Source organism: Larimichthys crocea, chromosome III (genome assembly GCF_000972845.2).
Source record: "Larimichthys crocea isolate SSNF chromosome III, L_crocea_2.0, whole genome shotgun sequence".
In the NCBI taxonomy this organism is placed as follows: Eukaryota; Metazoa; Chordata; class Actinopteri; family Sciaenidae; genus Larimichthys; species Larimichthys crocea.
Window position 1 is genome coordinate 7,612,032 of NC_040013.1, and position 20,732 is coordinate 7,632,763.

At 41.0% G+C, this 20,732-nt stretch overlaps 1 protein-coding gene across 3 annotated transcripts; it reads left to right on the forward strand.

The window, feature by feature from the left end:
• The first annotated feature begins 522 nt into the window (after positions 1-522).
• On the forward strand, positions 523-13,973 carry ccdc149a (coiled-coil domain containing 149a). Of its 3 annotated transcripts, XM_019279391.2 has the most exons (13): positions 524-721; positions 2,372-2,533; positions 2,682-2,720; positions 3,390-3,497; positions 3,622-3,738; positions 4,836-5,008; positions 5,744-5,816; positions 6,021-6,105; positions 6,734-6,878; positions 6,990-7,066; positions 7,930-7,962; positions 11,069-11,164; positions 12,602-13,973. In XM_019279391.2, the coding sequence occupies exons 1-13, from the start codon at positions 671-673 to the stop codon at positions 13,129-13,131; spliced, it is 1,689 nt and encodes a 562-aa protein (XP_019134936.2). In that variant the 5' UTR covers positions 524-670; the 3' UTR covers positions 13,132-13,973. The 3 variants fall into 3 exon arrangements, 2 of the variants coding, with proteins under 2 accessions (XP_019134936.2, XP_010732109.2); XR_002043166.2 differs by lacking the exon at positions 12,602-13,973 and having other exon boundaries at positions 523-721; positions 7,930-10,904; positions 11,069-11,152; XM_010733807.3 differs by lacking the exon at positions 7,930-7,962 and having other exon boundaries at positions 525-721; positions 12,602-13,971.
• Positions 13,974-20,732: the final 6,759 nt, after the last annotated feature.

Here is a 20,732-nt window from a genome sequence, read left to right on the forward strand (position 1 = left end):
TCTGTCAGAAATCTAAAAATGATTCTACTTATTATGTAAAAATAAAGTACGTAAGAACGTTTTCAGTGTTTCCTTTGACTACTGTGTAAAGTGGATGCTCTATCAACTGAGCTAAACAACGCCCCATTAAAAAAAAAGGTTTAAAGTAATCTACATTAAAGAGGTTTTAGCTGTCTTTGTTTATTTTGCTTCATACCCATCTGATTTAAATTTCCATTTTAGCGTGTGTGTGTGTGTGTATCTATATATAGATATATATGTGTGTGTGTGTGTGTGTTACTGTATATAAAAATGTTTAATGACAGGTTTTGTGCTTTTATTGTGAAGGAAATCTTCAGTTTCCGTTTTGTTATTACTAATTCCTCTTCAGGAGTTATTTATTTCCGAATAATTTAGGCTGTCCATTGTTTCACATTTGAATTCTTTTAAAATTAAAGTGAGAATTATTACTCAAAACACATTTTCTTTAACGAAATATAGATGTATATACTTTAATGTAAATGCACCGGAAGTCGTGACTTTTTCCATTTCGAGCAACTTGACAGCAAAGGAGGGAGGAGGGGGGAAAAAAGTGACGTTGCAGGATAAACAAACGGAGGAGAGGCAGCTCGGACTGAGTCAGTCGAGGCTGCCTGTGTCCTGTAACATTTTGTATTAATTATTTGGCATAATGCAGTCTTCCAAGCGGAGCGAGAGTGACTGGCAGGGGCTCGTCAGCGAGGTAAGACCGTGAACAGCTGTTGCAGAGCCGGACTGATTTTTACAGGATCCACCCCCCTCCTCCTCTAGTCCATATGGCACGAGCTTAATAGACAGATGAGCTGTTAAACATCACACAGAAAATACTTCTTTTTCGTCTTTGGCTTGATAGGCTCATGGTTTAATGATATAGTACGCTGGCATTGTATTCTGTCAGGCCGACAGCATCTTTCTCCGAGCGCCTGGGTTGGAAATGCAGCAACACTCCTGCCCACCTCTTTAACACGTATGATGCTATAACGCTAGAGAGCAGGTTCATCCCACCTGTGGGCTGCAGACACTTATTATATAGCATGCATTGATTTAAGGTTTGTATGTGTTGTGTAAAATAGATGGGAAATGTAGTTTATTCACATATTCTTGCAGCCTTGTTTATGTAGCTATGAGTAAGAAGGAACTACAATCCTGTTTGAGGAGGCTGTGGCTGCCTTATAATCTGATATCTAGTCATAATGAATAAAAGTTAAATGATTTGCTTCTTTTCTTTGTTATATATGATACTAAACTGAACTGAATTTAAGGTTTGTGTAAAATAGATGGGAAATGTAGTTCATTCACATATTCTTGCAGCCTTGTTTATGTAGCTATGAGTAGGAAGGAACTACAATCCTGTTTGAGGAGGCTGTGGCTGGCTTATAATCTGATATCTAGTCATAATGAATAAAAATTAAATGATTTGCTTCTTTTCTTTGTTATATATGATACTAAACTGAATTTAAGGTTTGTATGTGTTGTGTAAAATAGATGGGAAATGTAGTTTATCCACATATTCTTGCAGCCTTGTTTATGTAGCTGTGAGTAAGAAGGAACTACAATCCTGTTTGAGGAGGCTGTGGCTGCCTTATAATCTGATATCTAGTCATAATGAATATAAATTAAATGATTTGCTTCTTTTCTTTGTTATATATGATACTAAACTGAACACATTTATATTTTGCAGTGCTGGTAGAGACTATTTTTGGAGAATTCTTGAATTCTGATGTCCTATAGACCAAACAAAATGTCAGATGGCTGTCTTATAATCTGATATCTAGTCATAATGAATAAAAATTAAATGATTTGCTGCTTTTCTTTGTTATATATGATACTAAACTGAACATATTTATATTTTGCAGTGCTGGTAGAGACTATTTTTGGAGAATTCTTATAGAGATTTTCCACTGATGTTCTATAGACCAAACAAAATGTCAGATTCATCAATCATGAGTTGCAGCTTTACATAAAGGATCGGCGTGTCGTTGAGTTAGAAAACATACACACTACGTCTCAGGTCTTACTCCACACTGCTGCACATTCAGCTCCATGGCAGCAGCTGCTGTTTAATTTGCTTATGAGCTGGTCTGACAGCTATCAAGGTTTACCTTCTGCTGTCTTATCTACACTTTAAACACTTGGCTCCGGTGTGTGCTTTTCCACCTGCAGGGAATTGGTCAGTCGCAGTTAAGTCATTTGACCACTTCCGTTTCAAGATAGGACATTATAAAGCCAAGAACAAGTTAGATTATATAGTAGGTGCTGCGACAGGTGGATCACACAGAGCCACTGATGTACCCACAGTGATGCATCTCATGCTCTCTGTTCTCTCCATGTGTGTGTGTGGCGTTTGTTGCAGTTCCTGGTGTGTAAGCGCAAGCTGGAGAGTAAGAAAGAGGCTCTGCTCATTCTGTCCAAAGAGCTGGATACCTGTCAGCAGGAGAGAGACCAGTACAAGCTGATGGCCAACCAGCTGAGGGAACGCCACCAGGGACTCAAGAAAAAGTACAGGGAACTCATTGTGAGTGGTTCAAACCTTCAAGGTGATTTTTATTTGTCCACGTGCACGTGCAGCTGTCAGTCAATTAAATGGGAATATTTAACATTATGCGCATAATAATATACTAACTGTATTAGATTTAAATTGTAAAACTCTCTTCGTGTTTTAGGATGGTGACCCGTCTTTGCCGCCGGAAAGACGCAATCAAGTAAGTTGAGTCCCTCTCACTAAACATATTTCATGTTGAAAAACTGTTCTCTCGCCTTTGTTATGTTGATTTGGATAGGTGAAGATAATCTTCTGTTCAAATACAGGATCTCAATAAACAAACAACCTCATAATACCGAATGATACAGATTACATGCTCCTATACAGTGTGCTTAGTGACACTGTATAGGACAACTTTTTCAGGAGGTCTGTTCGCAGCTTCCAGACTTCTTATACGACAAAACATGCAAACATTTATCTGATAATTCTGGTTAGGATTAATGTTAGGATGGGTTGTGTCTTGTGGGGGAGTCCTGTAGGACTCCTGGTGCTTTCAAGGACGCCGTGACAACCACGATTGAAGAGTTGGCTGCAGAAACACATTATAAAAAGAGTCTTTTTAGAGGACAAACAACTGAGATCAGTGTCTGGATGATGTCCACATGCAGATGACATCACTTTATATACACAGTAAATAATGGGATAAATCAGTGAACCTATGATTAACAGACAAAATGACTAAGAGGGTGTTTTTTTAGTTCTTTTTAGTGGTGATTTAAAATGTTATTTTCTTGTAGCTCCTGCAGTATATTTGATATTTAGATCTGGCCCGATGTTCTGCATCTTTCTCCTCCACTTCAGTCACTCCTCTTCTCCACCTTCTCCTCAGGTGAACCTGGCTCAACTGTTGAGAGACTCGAGAGAACGTGTGAAACAGCTCACAGAGGAGGTGAAGGAGCTGACTCAGAGGCTCACGGAGGCCCAGGGGGATAACAAGGTAAGGTTACCACTAGCAGCACGCACACATAGACGCCGTTCAACGCGAGCAGCTCACTCGATCCGGTGCGTAAAGCAGATGTGCTCGAGAGAGTCGTTGAATTCAAAACGTTTTTTCTCTGCAGCTCCTGAGGATGACCATAACTCGACAGAGGCTGGGGGATGAGGAGGTGGGGGCACGACATTTCCCCGCCCATGAACGGGAAGATCTAGTTCACCAGCTGGAAAGAGCCGGGCTACAGGTCGATACATTTCCCTTTATTCTCTTCTAAATCATCATCTAAAAAAAGCACAAATCCAAAACATTTACACTTAATTTTTGGCCTCAGCCTGTCAGAGCCAAAGATGAAAAGCTTATATTTATTTTAAATTAACCTGATTCAACCGCAGGGACTTTTCCAAGGGCCCAGGAACCATGTTTTGGAACTAAGGAACCTTACTTTACCATTTAGACTTGGAGGATTAAACTCCTCAGCCCTGGTATCAGTTTGAACAACAGGCGGACATTTCTTGTTAAGTTAATTGACGTAAAAAACGCAAAGTCATGCTGTCAGATTGCTGACTAGGCTAAGAAAGGAGGGAGTGCACGGGTCTGTGTGAATGAGCTAAAGAGCAACAGTGAGGGAGAAAAGGGTACCGGCGAGCGATTTGAGAGAAATGAATCGTACTCTGCTTTTTGTTTCTTTGATTTAATGTTCAAAAGCAGAAAGTTTAATAATAATCAAAACTCTGGAGGTTTTAGTCTCCTCTTCCACTTTTTGCTTGTCCGGTTTCGATAAGTTCATTACATCCATGTAAACATAAGAGTCGTGCCACAGTGAACACACAGAATAGTACAATGACTGTGCTCTGCTGTTGTTTCCTCGTTTATATAAATGTTTTGAATCCATTATCGGACTAATTTGCCTGATCTCAAACAGGACGTTCTGTTTGTTCCTGTTATGGTTCCTGTTGCTCCATAGTTTCTGGGACTGTTTGGGCAGAAAACGCACTCATGATACCGAGAGAAATCCGTCATAGATTTCCTTAGTACAATTCAGATTCTCGCCCCACTACAGTGCTCACTATTCTTTTGAGGTTGTAGTGTTGTTGTATTCAGTTTTATTCTTTTGAGTTAACAGTGATTTCCCCTCCTTTTTAAACCAGCTGTCGAGGCGTTCTTGAACAAGGCACTTAACTTCAACATGCTCTGGTGGAGCCACTCATTCAGCTGAGAACAGCTTGTGCGAGATGCTGATTAGTGAACTCTAGTGTACGCGCTCTGGACAAACTCTTACTTTAGTGAACAAATATCTGGCTTCTCTTACAAACACATTTTGCCCGTTTACCTTTCATCTAGATGGAGGAGATGGAGAACAACATTAAAGCTCTGACAGACGAGCTGCAGGACGTGAAGGGGGAGCGGAGTGCGTTCAGGGAGAAGGCCTACCGACTCAACGTGGAGCTCAACCACGTCTTGGGCAACCGGGAGGCGCGCATCATTGATGTCGATGCCCTCTGCATGGAGAATAGGTAAGTGGAATAATGAACCAGAATGTCCCACATTTCTCCAAGCTCCACCAAGATTTCAAACTAATTAGTATTTAAATCAATAACACAATAACAAACATAGATTGTTAAATTTTTTGGTCATGGGGGACAATCATAGACAGTATAAAACATGGTCGTTGTATCTGTGACATCACCCATATTTTTGTAATGAGCCATTGTGAAGCTTAAAATGTCATGGCCCTGGCCACCACCATCTTGGCAGTCCTGCCCCTGCCACCTTCTAGCTAATCCAAAAACGGTGGAGTGTGGGTGGAGTTGAGGTGGGCTGAATGAAGCCTGGTTGCTCAAACAAGCCACCCCTCAATCAAAGCAGCCAGGCTCTTAACTATGCATAACTTTAAGCCTTAAAATAATATGAACGGGTGAGTAAGATAGAAATTCAGACTCAGTACAGTTGTCATGAATGGGTAAATCAGTTATAGAGACGAAGACCGTTTTTTTGTACCAGTTTGTAAATATTTGTTCTATGAACTTGGACATTTTAATTATGCAGATTAGCTCGTACTGTAGCCAGCTTCAAGTGGCCGTTAAAGGAAGTGCAGTTTTTGGCACTTCGCCTTGGCTTCATTTCTCAGCCACGGAGGTTGCGGCTTGGGGACGATATGTACTAATACTAAAACAGTGTGTAAATGTTACATAATTTTTCCAAGTTTCATATTCAGAGCTTCAACTTAAACCCATTGACTCTTCATGCAGGTATTTGCATGACCGTTTCGGCCAACTACAAGAGGAGGTGAACCTGCTGAAATCTAACATCATGAAGTACAAGGTACAGATGGAAACGCCTTTTGTTAAAATGCAAATGTAAATCTGATTTCGAGGCTTATGAATCCCGATGAAATTCATTTGATTTCACTAAATTTACATTCTTCTGCATACACGCTACAAGTACAAGAGGTTGCTTGTATTCCAAACGCTCATCAAACGCGGCACGGCGCGCTTTGTTCTCTTGTTTTTTTTCCCTTCCCCACAGACAGCTCTCGAGAGGAGGAAAAACTCCAGCACATATGGGAAATCAAACAGCAGTCCCCTCACTGGAGTCCTCTCAGCCAAGCAAGGTGAATACACAAACTGTTCGCCTCTCTCTGAATTCTCTTTAAACTCCGACTCCTTTCCATAACACGTAGAGACGTTTCTGGTTCGGAAACTGCGCAACCGATTCTCCCTTCAGTATAACAAATCAGTTTCTAGCCGCGCCTCATTGCATTATTTAATAACCGCTTCTTTTTTTTTTGCCGATCCTTCAAGCCACCGCCCGGATACCAGCTGGGTTACTAATTGTATTCTGAGTGGTGGAGAGCACCACTGGCAGGGAAATGAGCCTGCCATGATGACTGACAGTTGCTGGCAGAAGCAGCACAGTGGGCTCCGGAGTTAAAGTTAGGAGAGTGTCACCTAGTAGACAGCTGTTTCTAACTCTCCATCTCTGTCTTGCTCTTGTCATGCTGTTTTCCCCGTCTCTTGCTGGATCACCACATTGCCTCTTTTATCTATTTTTCAAGTTTGTGAAAGTTTGATTTTATGTGCATTGTTGGGTGTAGGTTAGTACCCAACATATCTTCAGTATACGAGGCCATGTTTTCAGCGACGGTGTCATTTAAACATACGGCTTCTATTCTCCTCCTGCCTTGCTTTATTTTATCTGCTATCGCCCCTATTTTTCCTCTCCTCCTCTGTTTTTTTTAGTCCAGGAGATGCTCCTGGAAGAGCAGGGCTGCAGCCTGCCAGCCACGCCTCAGTCCATCTCCGACCTCAAGTCCCTGGCTACGGCTCTGCTGGAGACCATCCACGAGAAGAACCTGGTCATCCAGCACCAGAGGCACACCAACAGGTAACACACTTAGAATGTTTGCCTTTCCTGTTCTGAGAATCCTACTCCACCTCCAAGGCAAACACTGTTTGTCTCTGCCATTCAACCTGACCCATCGTACTCTGTCTGCAGGATTCTGGGAAACAGAGTTGCAGATTTGGAAAGGAAGCTAAAGACGTTGGAGGTTTCAGGACTGTGGAGTCTTCCAGGTGGGTCTTAAGACCAGGTGTTAAATCTTTCACCAAAAAAAGTCAGCGAAGTCCTGAAATAACCCCTCCATGATTTAATCTAACATTAAACACAAGACTCTTAGACTTTACAATAGGAAAACAAACAACTGGTAATACATTTGAATATATTTTCCCTTATTAAACTATTTCTGCACAGGCTTTGACTGGACGGTACCTGTAACTCTACCACACCATAAGCAAACATGACCATGTGACTATGAGTGTGTTTGTGTGTGTGTTTAGAGAAAGTTTCAGTTAACTCTTGACACAGCGTGTCGTTTCTGTCCCTTGTGTATTGAATCATCTGCTATAGAAATTTCAGAAGATACTATTTTTCCTGACATTGAGCCTCATGTATGAATTGTGTAATTTTGTGGCCTTCATCAATACTTGACACTGCCCACACGTAAGCTCATACACACAAAAGCCAACTTGGTGTTGAAATATTATATAATTATAATGAAAAAGCGATATATTTCATGAAAATGCAAGAAAAATATTATACATTTATTCATTTTAATTGTTTTAAATGTTCACTTTATTAAAGGTGACTAGGTTACTGAGGCAGATTCTGGGGCTTCAACTGAGAGCAGAGATATATAGGATATACAGTATCGTAGATATGAGAAATATATAAAAATATATGAGGAAAAAATAAGAAAACATTCATGCATGAGGCCCAATGTGCCTCTTATACGTTGCTCTTCAGTAAATTATCTTTACGGGTAGTAAACAAAACTCAAGGATCTTCTAGAAGTGTTATCTTTTTCAAAATCTGAATACAGTAATAAGGTTTTATGTTCATAACAGCGTGTGTTTCTCTCTCTCTGGCTGCGTCTCAGGCTTGACCTACCGCGTATCCGTGGGAATTGGGAGTATGTATTCCTTCTGCCCCACTTAGCCCATCCATGCCCTCCGCTATGTCATGCCAGGACAAATCTGGGCAGACGCCCAGAAAGCGTGTCACCTCATGCCCACCGTTTACAATGTGTCGACTCCATTGACCACCCGCTCATGTATCTGTTTGTGACACCATTGACTGAAACGAGCTGCCTAGATATCACACACGCCTGATCCTTTTGGTCTGGTGGATCGGTCTTGAATTTTACACTCAATGGGCGTTGGGTTTGTTTTAAGGGCAGAAGAGGCCTTTTTAAGGCAACACACTCCTGTTTTCTTCATTTTAAAATGCGTTCAGATTCTCACCGGTAGAATTTGAACTGTAAGTCATTTTCTGTTTCCCCCTCTTTTAAACAAACCTCAGCCTCAGAGCAGCAAAAATATAAAAACTGAACAAGATGGCAAAAATAATCCCTACTGTGTCTAAAATAGTATCCCAGACTACATTTTGCAGATTTTCCAAATGCGACCAGGAAACAATAGTCCACCTAGAAAACAGTTCCCAGCATTAGCCACTGGAGGGAGATGTTGTGCCGCATATGAACAAGACTGCGAGGTGGAGGGGCTGCGGCTGAATGGAGGTGCCCTGTCATGAGACCGTCATTCTCACCGCTATAAAACTGACAAGCATCCATTACTGAAAATGATTGCCCACATTACAAACACATTTAGGGGAATGTGCCGTTATTAGGGAATTTGTAGGCGAGGGCCCAGAGTGCCTGACGACCACGCTGTCCACCACAGTTAGGGAGACAGAAATATATAGAGAGATGTGAGCGTCTGTGGCCTTGATGTTATGTGAAGTTGGGCTGATGGATATTAAAGGCAAACAGGATAGGATGGAGGGCCTTGGCTGCCTATCTGAGGCCCGGAGAACACTAGAGGTGACTACGTTGTCTCCGGATGAAAGAAAGCCGAAAACAATAACAATGACGTTGATGCAGTGAGTCAGATAAAGATGTGATTGATAGATCCCCACCAGTCTTGCAGTCCACCCTACCTCCCCCCTTGCTGAATGAGTGCAAGCTGAAATGTAACACAGCAAGTGAAAGCCTGTCAGTGTGCATCAGCTATTGAAAAGACAGAGGCGGATACAGAATGCACCCATATAGTTCTGTTTTGGTCCAGTGACAGACACTTTCCAGTTGAGAGGAAGGCATTTCCTTGTCACCCTAGAGCTAGACAGCACCGCATCCCAGTGTAGGGTTTAACCGTGTGATTGTCTGACAGACAGGTCTCCTTATTTGTGATAGAGAGTATATGATCCAGTATGTTGGAGGATCATATAACAGAGAAGGACTTGCTATCTGTGCAGGATGGATGCATATGCAAATACAGGATGTTGTATGTGCGTGTGTGTGTGAGGGGGCGAGAGACGGCTGGATAGGCAGCTGCCAGTAAGGTTTAAAGGAAGTCGCTGGTGCCTCCTGCCTCCTCCCGAGTGCTGCCTGGCTCTTGGAGACACGCTGCTGTGCTCAACACCACCTTATTATTGGCTTTAAAAGGCAGTCTGCAGAACTCCTCCAAGGCTCCTCTTTAAAAACTTGAAGACTGCTCTTGGATGAAGTCGCAGTGGAATCCTAAAGCTGCAGGCCGGCTATCTGAGCTTAATCAGGAAGATATTTTTCCTCCAAAGAACTGCTGACTCTTTTGTCTTTTGACAGCTGTATGATACTACAACTTTAAGAATCTGTTGTATTTTTTTATTAGTCCAGATAGGAGAAATGATTCTATATCATACTGTATATGGAGAATTTCTCTGTACAGCTGAGATGATTGATATCTCTGGTTCTACTGGGGTCGTTGCGGGCAGTGTTGCAAGTCAATGAGCACAACCACTTCATCAATATTTAATTCACAAGATATTTTATTAATGTCATGTAACATTGATTTTTTTTGGATTAGCCAAAAACAACAATTGCTCTCTTGTCATTTTACCTATAACCAGTTTTCACTTGGAATTTTCTGAAAATTCACCTTTTTGTGATTTATTAACAGCATAAATTTAGATATACCATGAGCTATTATAGCATTACTCACACATAAGTTATAGTAGGTACATTTTAAATGAGTTACTTCATGTCATCACTCAAAATTAAATGGTAAGTTTAGGAGAAACAAAACTAAGAGTACTTGTTGATTAGAACTAATCACAAAGTACAGCCAAGGCTTACGTACTGAACAAATTAAAACTTTGGATCACCAGAGTTATTATAATTCATCTTGAGGGGGCATGATTGTTTGTACCAACTTTATGACCGACTTTCCAATCAAAACTACAAATGTCAACCTCATTTTGGTGCTAAAGGAAAGGGATTCATCATATAGGGACCATGAATGTCACAACCAGACCAACATTGCAAACCCTAGAGCCAGTTTTTAAACAGTAGCAAGGTTTGATGCTAAAACAATCGGTATGACTGAACTCACTGCCGCTGTAAAGGAAGTAAAGGAGCTTTTTAGATAACCAGCAACTTTCTTCCCTTCACACCTCCAGTTTGCATGTAGAGGATCCAAACAGCTCACCCAACCTTCTCTCGCTCGCTGTTCCCACATCAGCGTCAACGCTGAGCATCCATAACAATATGGACTGCATCCATAACAATATGGTCTCCGTTCACCATTCATGATTCTCACGCATCGTGTCACCCAGCCATCCATTTTCTCATTCTTCTGTTTGTTTCTGCGCCTCACACTTGAACGGTCAGAGAAAACGGGGCCTATTCACAGGGTTTTTTTCTGTGAAGCCAGAGGCTGATGTGCACATTTACAGGCTTGAGTGTATGCATGCGTCTATGTGAATACAGTTTTGTGTGTGTATTTGCGATGTCTCGTTTATAGTGCATATGGTGTCAGCCTAAGAGGCGTGCAGCCATCACTAATGAAGACAGATGACAGCGAACTGAAGCCACTTCTTGTGAGCACTGCAATGCATATGTGCCTGTATGTTCGTACGCGGCACGTGTTCCACCGAGCTCCATCCCATCCCAAACTCTTCATACCACTTATTTACTGTTTGTTTGTTGTCATTTGGGTTCGAGAGTAACGGGAGTGTTTGTTCATTTCACGGTGGTCTTACAGGGGCACGAGACAATAACGCGCTAAATGAAAACCTCCAACCGGAGCTTCGTCCAACACGTGCCATATCTCAACCAAACAGAGCGCAGCCACCCAAAGGTGAGTGTGTAAATTGTGCCCATTGATAAGAGCGCCAACAGCTCACGGCATAAACACAGCAATTAGCACTCCTTTGCTATCTTCCATGTTTAACCCAAGTCCTTCCCCTTCCCGCCTCCACTCATCTCTGCTTCTCATTGGTGCAAGCTGCCCAAATGCCATGGCATTTTGGAAATGTGAAGCAAATTCTCGCCCGCTGACATTCAGAAACTTCTGCCGTGTTCTCTTTGAAAAGGGGGGGAGGGGGCATAAATATGGATGCCAGTTCAAGTAATGTTGCTTTTCTTCCTGTGTGTTTTTTTTTTTTTTCCGTGTGTGTGTGTGTGTGAAAAGGTGGCAGAGACTCTATGTGCAGTCTTTAACCTTTTTGCCTGCACATCCACAAATATGGGTCAGTAATCCCCAAAGTGAGAGCATATTTTGGCGAAGAAGCAGAACTAAGCTGTTGCTATTGCCGAGATGCGGGGCGTCACACTTGTCTTGCGTCCCCTTGTCTGGGGCACTGCTGCTATATTTAGCCTGTTGCCATGGAAGCACTTCAGCCACATAAGTAATTGAAATAACTTTCTACATTGACACACTTGTCCAAATCCAAAAAAGGAAAGTATGTTTCCTTGAAAGCAACCCCACCGCCCCACCCTATTATCATTTATTCATATATGACACCTAATGACATCATAGGCCTTGGTCTGTTTGTTAATGCAGCAGGTTTGAACATACCTGTCTGCCCTGAAAATCAACAAAGCTTTTTCTGCTCCTCTCTGTAAAAGGGCTTCACATCAACAACTTAGTCTGTCACGTCATGGATTTAGGTATCCAGTCTGACCTTAAACATATAGTGTCTAGATTCAGTCTAACTAGGGAACTTCTCCGCATCTTCTGCTGTTTCTTGTCACTTTATTCTTCCTAACTTGTGCAAAAAAATAGTTTACCGTGACATCAGTTCAATTTTAGGTTAAAATGATGCCACTCAGCCAGAGTTCTTTATTACTATAGTGGTATTATTCCAAATGACGAGTCGATTCATCACTTTAATTTGAGTCAATACACCGAAAATTTATCTGCAACAACAATTTTGTGGCGAAAATTGGCCTTTCATATGTTTGACAAAACAAAAAACAAGCAATTTAAAGTTGTCAGATTAAAATATGAATATATGATGAGCATTTTTCACTACTTTTTTATAGACTAAGCGATTACAAAATGAATTGGAAAATAAACGGAGATGCACTAATAACAAACATAAGTGTTTTGTTTCGGGCCAAAGGAACAGTTGAAGCAGTTGTCGTGTTGTTGTTGCCAGCTGACACAATTCAGCGCTCATCTTTCCTTCAGAGGGAACAGAACAGGGCAAAAGAACTTGTTCTCTGATGTAACTGTGGCTTCAGATCAAGTGAGTAATTAAAATGACCAGTTGTCTCCTCTTCCCTTTCCCAGTTGTGTCAGACGACAGAAGTTCACATGAATCATTGTGGGAATGCCACATCGCTGGCAGCGACCTTGGCACAGATGGCGTCAGCAGGGAAGACACACCTGCACTGCTCAACAGCCTGGAGCCTCTAGTGGGGGTGGAGACGAATGGGATTGACAGGAGAGGGGGAGAAATCGTGACCCTGACGGAAGACGGGGCTGCATTGGAGCTAGAGGAGGGGCAGAGTCCAGTGGAAGAGGCGGGCCATGAGGTAGAGGGAGTTGAAGATGAAGAACTGGGTTCAACGGTGGAGGAAGGAGAAGAGGCAGCTCTGGCGCTGGGTGCCCCCTCCACTGAATCAGACCTTTCATGGCTTCCAATTAAGCAAGCCTCTGTTGATCACTCAGACGTGGGTCATCAGCCCTGCGAATCCCAGGACGATGGATCTCACAATGTACCTGAACATGTCGAGGCATTGATATCAATCCCAGAGAACCCGGACACAGAGGCGTCGAGTAGGGCGGAGTGGCATGTTCAATGTCGATCTGCACAGTGACACCTAGTGACAACATGGCATGATCTGACGTCACTGAAAGACTCAAAGAGCTTATTTAAATCCATTCTGTCCTTACTAATAGTTACATTAATCATCCCTAGTTGCATTCTCACAACGTTGCTCGCTAACTCAGCTTCGTCAATTAAACAGAAAACACTTTTCCAGCCAGTGTTGACAGAGCCGGAGGTGCACTTTGTATCTCGACAGTCTCGTTGCTGCGCAAGAACAGACAATCTTGAAATCAATGGAGTTACAAACTTTCTGCCCTGGAGGAAAAAAATTAGCTGGGAAAATATGGCAGCCTCAGCTCCCGTGCTCCACATTCCCTTCTTCCTTCCCCCAGCGATAAGATAATCCCAATTGTTTGCTTTCTTCATCTTCCTAAGGGATGCCAATAAGTTGAATGCTGCATTCTGTTGTAGGGGGTCCAGATACGTACCAAAATTTGTATTGAATGTTTTGTACATATGTACATATTAATAACGATTTTATTGATGTCTGTTCATCTATATGGGTGAATGTTACCAATCAAACAGTTTGTATTTTTCCTCATTTAGACGTTGGTGTTCGGATGAGACTACATGTGCCTTATATGTGGAAGTATTCACTGATATTTATTAATATAAATGCCTAAACAAATGCAATATGACTTAACTTGAAGTCTTTTCCAACCCACACACAAACACAAAAATATGTATAGTGCAGGGATTACCACAGGGTGTCCATGGAAAGGTTGTGGAGGAGCTCAGCTAATCTAAAAAATAGACATTAAAAATAATGGTTAATAGATTTAGCTAAAAAATTATAGACCTTGCTCATCACCGACCTTGCTACTGGTTGAAATAATAATCAAATTCGAATTGGAATCTAAATGTAATAAATAAATGTTGAAATGGCAAAAAGGTAATGGTGAAACAATTGAAATAGGTAGCCCCTCCAAGTGGTGCTACCCATGCAAACCTGACCACCCTGACCTAAACATTGATATATCAGTTGTTTGAGAACAGGACTTTAACAATTTCCCGTTTTAATAACTCTTAAACTCTTAAAATAAGTACCAAAAATCTCCAAACCATTCCATCTGATCAAAACCTCCAACTCTTGACACTGAGGCCGACTTTGTGAACTTAATGCCATGTTTGTTTGAGCTTTCACACACAAATGAGGTTTGTTTAATAGTAATGTTCTGAACCAGTAAATGAGCTCATATCCACAGAAAATCGCTCTGACTAATTTCTGTTCTGTAAGTGTTCACAAGGTTGGTCTCTCATTAATTCTGAATGCAGCCGCATCGGTCTTTTGATTGTTTTGCAGATTAGAACAGCTTAACTCCTCTCTTATTTCCAGCCTTTGGAGAGAGTTGTTCCAGCATCACACATCTACGTTCTACAGTTGGCTAAAATCATAGATATCTTCAAATTTGTATTTTTAAATCAAATCATATTTTTATTTTAAAGGAACAGTGTATGATTTACTGGCTTCTAATGGTCTAATTATGGATTGCAACCAACTCTCTTCACCCTGTCCTTCCTAGAGTAAAGGAGAAACTGTGATATGAAGCTCCTGATCTAGAGCCAGTGGTAAGTTTGTCCATTCTGGGCTACTGTAGAAACATAGCAGTTCAATATGGTGGACCAATAGAAAGAGAGGACCTGCAGCATCTAAAATATAAATGTCTCATTCTAAGGTACCAATAACATTAAAAGAAATGTTATTTCCGGATGATTATACATGAATAAAAACATAGTTATGCATGTTATATTCCATTTCTGCTATATATACCGTCATCACATATGATGTACATAAATGCTAACACTCGCAGATTAAGCGCCTCAGCATGACTGTATGAGTTAAAAAAACAAACAAAAAAACTAAGTTAAAGACAACAAAGTTTTCAGCCATGTAAAATGGATGCACAGACACACCCATTTTGTCTTGCAGCCAAAGTCCAGAGCCCACTGTGTATTGAGAATCAGTGGTGAGGCCTACTCTTCCTGCATGCAGGTGACAGCTGGCCTCTCCAGGCAAACACAGCGTCAAAGCCAGAATCCATGAACTGCTTATTCTGCAGAAGGCCACTTGCTATTTTTAATCTCTGACACAAAATAGAGGCGAGGAGAGAGAAAGAATACGAGCTAGGGAGCCATGGTCTGTACCCAGTGTCGGCCCCGTGCCAGGCAGCTGATTTGGCACACTGCAGCGGGCCTTTTTTTTTTTTCCCTTCTCCAAACAGTTTGTTAAATTTATAAACCAGATGGAATCAGAACTAATGAAATTGCAAGATGATTCCAGCTTGCCATTGGGTTCCTCGTAAAGCCGTTGACCAATTTTGGATTTTTGCATGTGTATGAATGCCTCGAAGAAATTAGTGTGCTTTGCTGGAGTATGCAGAGGCATTGTCAAATCCAGGGAAGACGTGACTGTGGAAGAAGTGAGCCATGTTGGCTGCTCTTGCAGGACGATTAGACGTTTGACATGAATTGAGGTTGACGATATCTTTTTTTGTGCTGCCTTCTTTCCTCAAGCATTAGCCATCACGTTAACCACGTTCAACTTCCATTTACAGCTTGTTTTTTTATCGTCATCTAATAAACATCTTGTTGTCGATTATTAAAAATGACCCCTATGACTACATCATTACTGGATTTCTTAAATTCTATAATATTGAGATTGGCATTAGCCTTGTTAATCAGGCAGGCTGTACCAGAAAACTCCCCAAATTCTTTAGTTGGTGAATATTTTTACTTGTTAAAGATACATTAGCGACGTTGGCCCTCTGACCCATTGCCTGCCAGGATTTCATTGGCCAGATTTTGGTCTATTCAGGCTGCCTCTCAAGACCAAAAGAAATTGCTGAGAGCTGTTGTAGCCAATCATCACCACTACAGATAAAATGAGGCTACGGTACCAGCAACTAGCCCATGCCAAAACTAATCTTATCTGTGACAGCGACATCCCCCACTAGAGGCCAAGTAAAAAAATGTGCATTGCAAAGTGCTTCGATTGGTCCCGTGCTGCTTAAATCACTCAGGTGTGTGTTTGCCTGTCTGTATTAGTGCTTAAAAGAGAGATCAAGGTAGGAATAATTTGTATGTGCGTGCACGCCTGTCCTGTGATTTTCATAGCTTTGTATTTAGCGGCTACCTTTTTCGTGTTTTAGATGTTGAGATGAGTTGTACCATATCATATAGACCGTTAATCTTATCACAGTATCAACTTGCTTTGTTCTGATCCCTCCACTTATCCAACCCTGGAGCCTGGATAGTGCGAGAGACAAGTCGGGTCACAGCAGTGCTCGCTGGCTCTAATAAGTGTGACCGGGGAGGGTTTGACACTCCATCATCTCTGGGTCCTCCAAAGGTTTGAAGGATGGAGGTGGACAGGGGCATGTGGAGCCAGCAGTTTCCAGGCCAACCACTCAGCAGGGTTAATTACTATACCAACCAGAAGCCCCTTCCAGTGATGGTCAGTGCCCTTATGATCCATGCTTCATTCGCTCACCTTGCTTTTTTTACGCTTACCTGAGTTTTATCATGCGGCGCCTCTGAGACGCTCGCAGAGCCCTGCAGGTTTGCTCCCCGGGTGCTCATTTTGAGGAGTGTAACTTTCTGCTCTGTTGCTGACGAGACTGTTATTATCTGAGATAATAGAGGAAAGAAAAAAAAAAGAGAGAGACAGCCAAAATATGTCAGTCATCTTTTTCCTGCTTGTTTCATGTGGAGTTAATAATTCTAATGTATTATGAAGATGATATGCATAACTGCATCGTTCGCTCGGTTTGCACTCTCATATGGATTTGGTATCTTTGCAGTTACTGCGTGCGCTGTGTGTCAAAACATGAATATGTTATAGTCAGTTGCAGCCTAAATCATTACTCCACTTTAGATTTTTTTATACTTCACTTTAATATACTCACCATGTAAGAAGGAGCGCGACCACGGGTCCTTTATTCCAACAGCTGTCAGACACACAAGTATGCCTTAATAACTTTCTTCAGCATAACTTTATTTTTATGTTTCTTGTATATGGTTATTTTTTTATTCAAGACTCTAGACAGAGCCCAGGCTGACAATTTGCCTTACATTTACTGACCTGATATGAGAGTGGTATAGATGTTTTTATTTGACTCTTGACAAGAAAACAACCAAACTAACTTTTCTTTGTAAAGCAGCTTCAAAACTGTCACATCCTTGAATAGCTCAGCTCAAAATTAGTTTAACTTAAATTTCAGAAAGATTGTAAATACACTGGAACTGCTACCAGCTACCAAATTTTCTTGATCACAGAAGCTGCCTAAGGTATTTTATCCCCTGTGACCTACCTCAGTAGTTTCCAGATTTCTTGGAGGCAAAACTGAAACCAACTGCTGCAACAACAACAACAACAACAACAACAACAACAACAACATGGCTCCTAAGGCCCTGCAGGGAAGCGAGGCCAGCAAAGTCACAGGATGTTGGAGGAGCGTGAGCTTGTGGACGACCGATAAGCATAAAGACCACGCCAAGGGTCAGCACATAGACACGGCATACAGTCAGATCTCTATTAAGATAGGAGATTGTGGGCCAGTGTGATAAGAGCTGACAGAACCTAGTGATGTGATATCAGTGATGGGACACCAGCAGCAAATGCCACTGTCCCCAACCAACAGGGTTGAGCTAAAATCGTCCTGGACACTGGTATAATGAGGTAATCCGAAATTATCTTGATTCAAATTTCATAGTACTTAAGAAATTTGAGAAAATAATCAATATGGTGACATTTTGACGTTTAAAAGGGTTCTGTATTACAATATTCGTAAGACCCATATATAAATCTCTCTTGAGTAAAATGATATAACATCTAAACATTTAAAGCTGAATGGAAGTTGGTTGAGTTTTGGTACCATATACAGTGTAATTATTACAGCTTCCTGCAATTCATCATTGTTGGAAGAGTCTTACAGAACAGCAAAGTATCTTTTCTTGATTTCACTTGGTTTGAAAGATTATGTTCTTTAATCTCGTCCACACAGGAATCCTTTTATTATGTAATCTTCCACCGCCGTTGCAAGGCAAAGAAAAAAAAATAGTGCAGAGAAGGAGACACTAATGAAAAGAAAAGTAAGTAAGTTTAGTATTTCATCAAAGTTCAAGAGTCGAGATCGTTGCAGTTCAACATTTCCTCTCACACGATATCTCAAGATAACACTTCTGGTGCTTTTACAGTTTGTTTTTCTCCGAAGATTTCTAGCAACACTTTGCTGCATTTTCTAAGTTGAACCCGTTTACTCCAGTAACAGACAGTTCTCTGGCCTACACCGCCCATAATTGTTTTCCCTTCCTGCTCCTCTTTTATCAGTATCATCCTCTGTATTTTACCAGAGACCTATTTAAAAGGGACCTAGGTCCTTACAGCTCTGGCTGACCCACAGGCAGTTATTGTAGTCTCTCTATAACAGCATCTGATCCCAACACCTATGAGTGGGGTATGACTGATGTAGAAGAAAATGTAGAAGAAAATGTAATCCAGAATTATGAATGGAAATAGTAATTATCCTTGGGGCGGCATTTAGCTCAGTCGGTAGAGCAGCTACCCCATGTGCAAAGGCTCAGTCCTTGCTGTGGAAACCCAGGGTTTGAATCCGACCTGTGGCTCTTTCCCGCATGTCATTCCCCGTCTCCCTCTCCCCGCATTCCTGTCACTTTTCAGCTGTCTCTATCAAAATTAAGCTTGAAAAGCCCCCCACCCCCCCAAAAAAATCTTTTAAAAAAAGAAGGCAATAGTAATTATCCAGTGATATTTTTGTTAAATGACTTTAGCGCATGTTTTTAGTGCTCCTCAAATCTCTCCTGATGATCAGCTAAAGTTATTTTTATCGTGTTGTTTGAATGTGCTTCTTTACAAAGATGTAAACATTAAAGTCCCCTTCATCCATCCTGCATAGAACTAAAACATCCAGACTGAAGGAAAATCAAAATGACATATGTCATTTTGCATCTCTTTGGAGTCTCTTGGTTTGTGTCTCTTGTATTTTATTTGCATTTTTTTTTTGTAATTGTTTGGTGTCTTGTCATGCCAATTTTGTGTCTCTTTTTAGTCCTTTTAATTCTCTTCACATCTCCTTGTAGTCGTTTTTCTGTGTGGCATTTTGTGTGTCTTTGTAGTAATTTTGTATTCATGTTTCAATCTCTTTGCAATTGTTTTGTGTCTCTTTGCGTTGGTTTTGTGTGTCTTTGTAGTCATTTTAATTCTCTTTAGTGTTGTTTTGCATCTCTTTGTAGTCCGTTTGTTTGTTTGTGGCTGCCTTGCATCTCTTTGTAGCGCATTTTGAGTCCTTTCCTGGTCATTTTGTGTGTCCTCTAGAGACATTCTGCACGTGAGACAGCACTATCTGGTGCTGTATCTGAATGAAATGTTACTGTATCCTCATGCTGTGCAGCTGTGATATGAATGAAAAATCAACAGATACAAATATTAGATTAGATTCCATCCAATAGAAAGTATGATAGGGGCATAAAAAGGTTCCCTCTCAGGGCAGATTTAAGTTATTGCTGTCTTTTTTTTGTCCAGATCTTTAAAGCTGGGGGTGGCAGTTTGAGTTCATGTTGCACTATTCTAAATGATTGGACCCCAGTATTGTCCACAGTCTCACCACCAGCTCTGCAGCTATGTTTGCCAAAGCTATTTCATACGCAATTGGACTGCTACTTAATAGCCTGTGAAAAAGAGACAGACAGAAAGGTGGAAAATCCCCAGTATTTTAAATTATCCTTGAATATTAGAGCATTATGACTTTGTTGTAACGTTGACTTCTCCTTAACCATCACCATCAATCCCCCATCTATAAGCAATGAGCCATTTGCCATTATGCAGCTTGTTAGCAATGTCCAGGCTGTGTAATTACCTGTGTCACTGCAATGATTGTCTTCAGTGACAGAGTATTCATCACTTTATAATTGTAGAGGTTGAAATAAGGGTTTAGCTCTTCTAACACAGCATGGAAGTACACATTTTCATGATCGTCTCTTCCTCGTTGTACCTTCCAGACTGTGTCACGTGTATGTCTGCAGAGTCCTGTCCTACAGCCCTGATAAAACAAGATAAATACAAATATGAATCCATATTATTATTCATTATATCAGTAGAATTGCATTTATTTATTCATTATTATATACAAGATTGTCTGTCATCTTCCCACATACGGTATGGATAGATACCAGCTGATCCTATAGTAGTTGGTTTAGTTGTGGACGTTGCATATCTATGGGCTCATGATGAATGACGATAATAGGCTAATTGGTAGTTTGATAAAAGTAAAATCTGGTGCTGATGTGCCAATACACATCACGATGGAGGCTGCCAGGAGCAAGCTTTATTTTATTGTGTCTGATAGCATATTATATTTAGAAAAAATAATGAAGATATGTAATGTAACAGACTTTTTTTGTATTATTCAATGTCTCATTCAATTATTTGAGTCTTATCTGATTTAAAAGTCATTCATTTAATGGTTAAATGGTTGGTTATATTACATTGCACGCAGTATATTTTAAATAAGATACACATATACAGTAGTTGCATCCCAGATAGCAAAAATCTTTTGGCTTCGCTTTGGCCCA

What these genes read in the sequence shown, in the direction of transcription:
- ccdc149a (XM_019279391.2), top strand. Translation starts at nt 671, where the DNA reads ATGCAGTCTTCCAAGCGGAGCGAGAGTGACTGGCAGGGGCTCGTCAGC. An exon ending in GGCAGGGGCTCGTCAGCGAG is followed by an intron (nt 722 to 2,371) that starts GTAAGACCGTGA and finishes CGTTTGTTGCAG; the next exon opens with TTCCTGGTGTGTAAGCGCAA. An exon ending in GCCCTCTGCATGGAGAATAG is followed by an intron (nt 5,009 to 5,743) that starts GTAAGTGGAATA and finishes CTCTTCATGCAG; the next exon opens with GTATTTGCATGACCGTTTCG.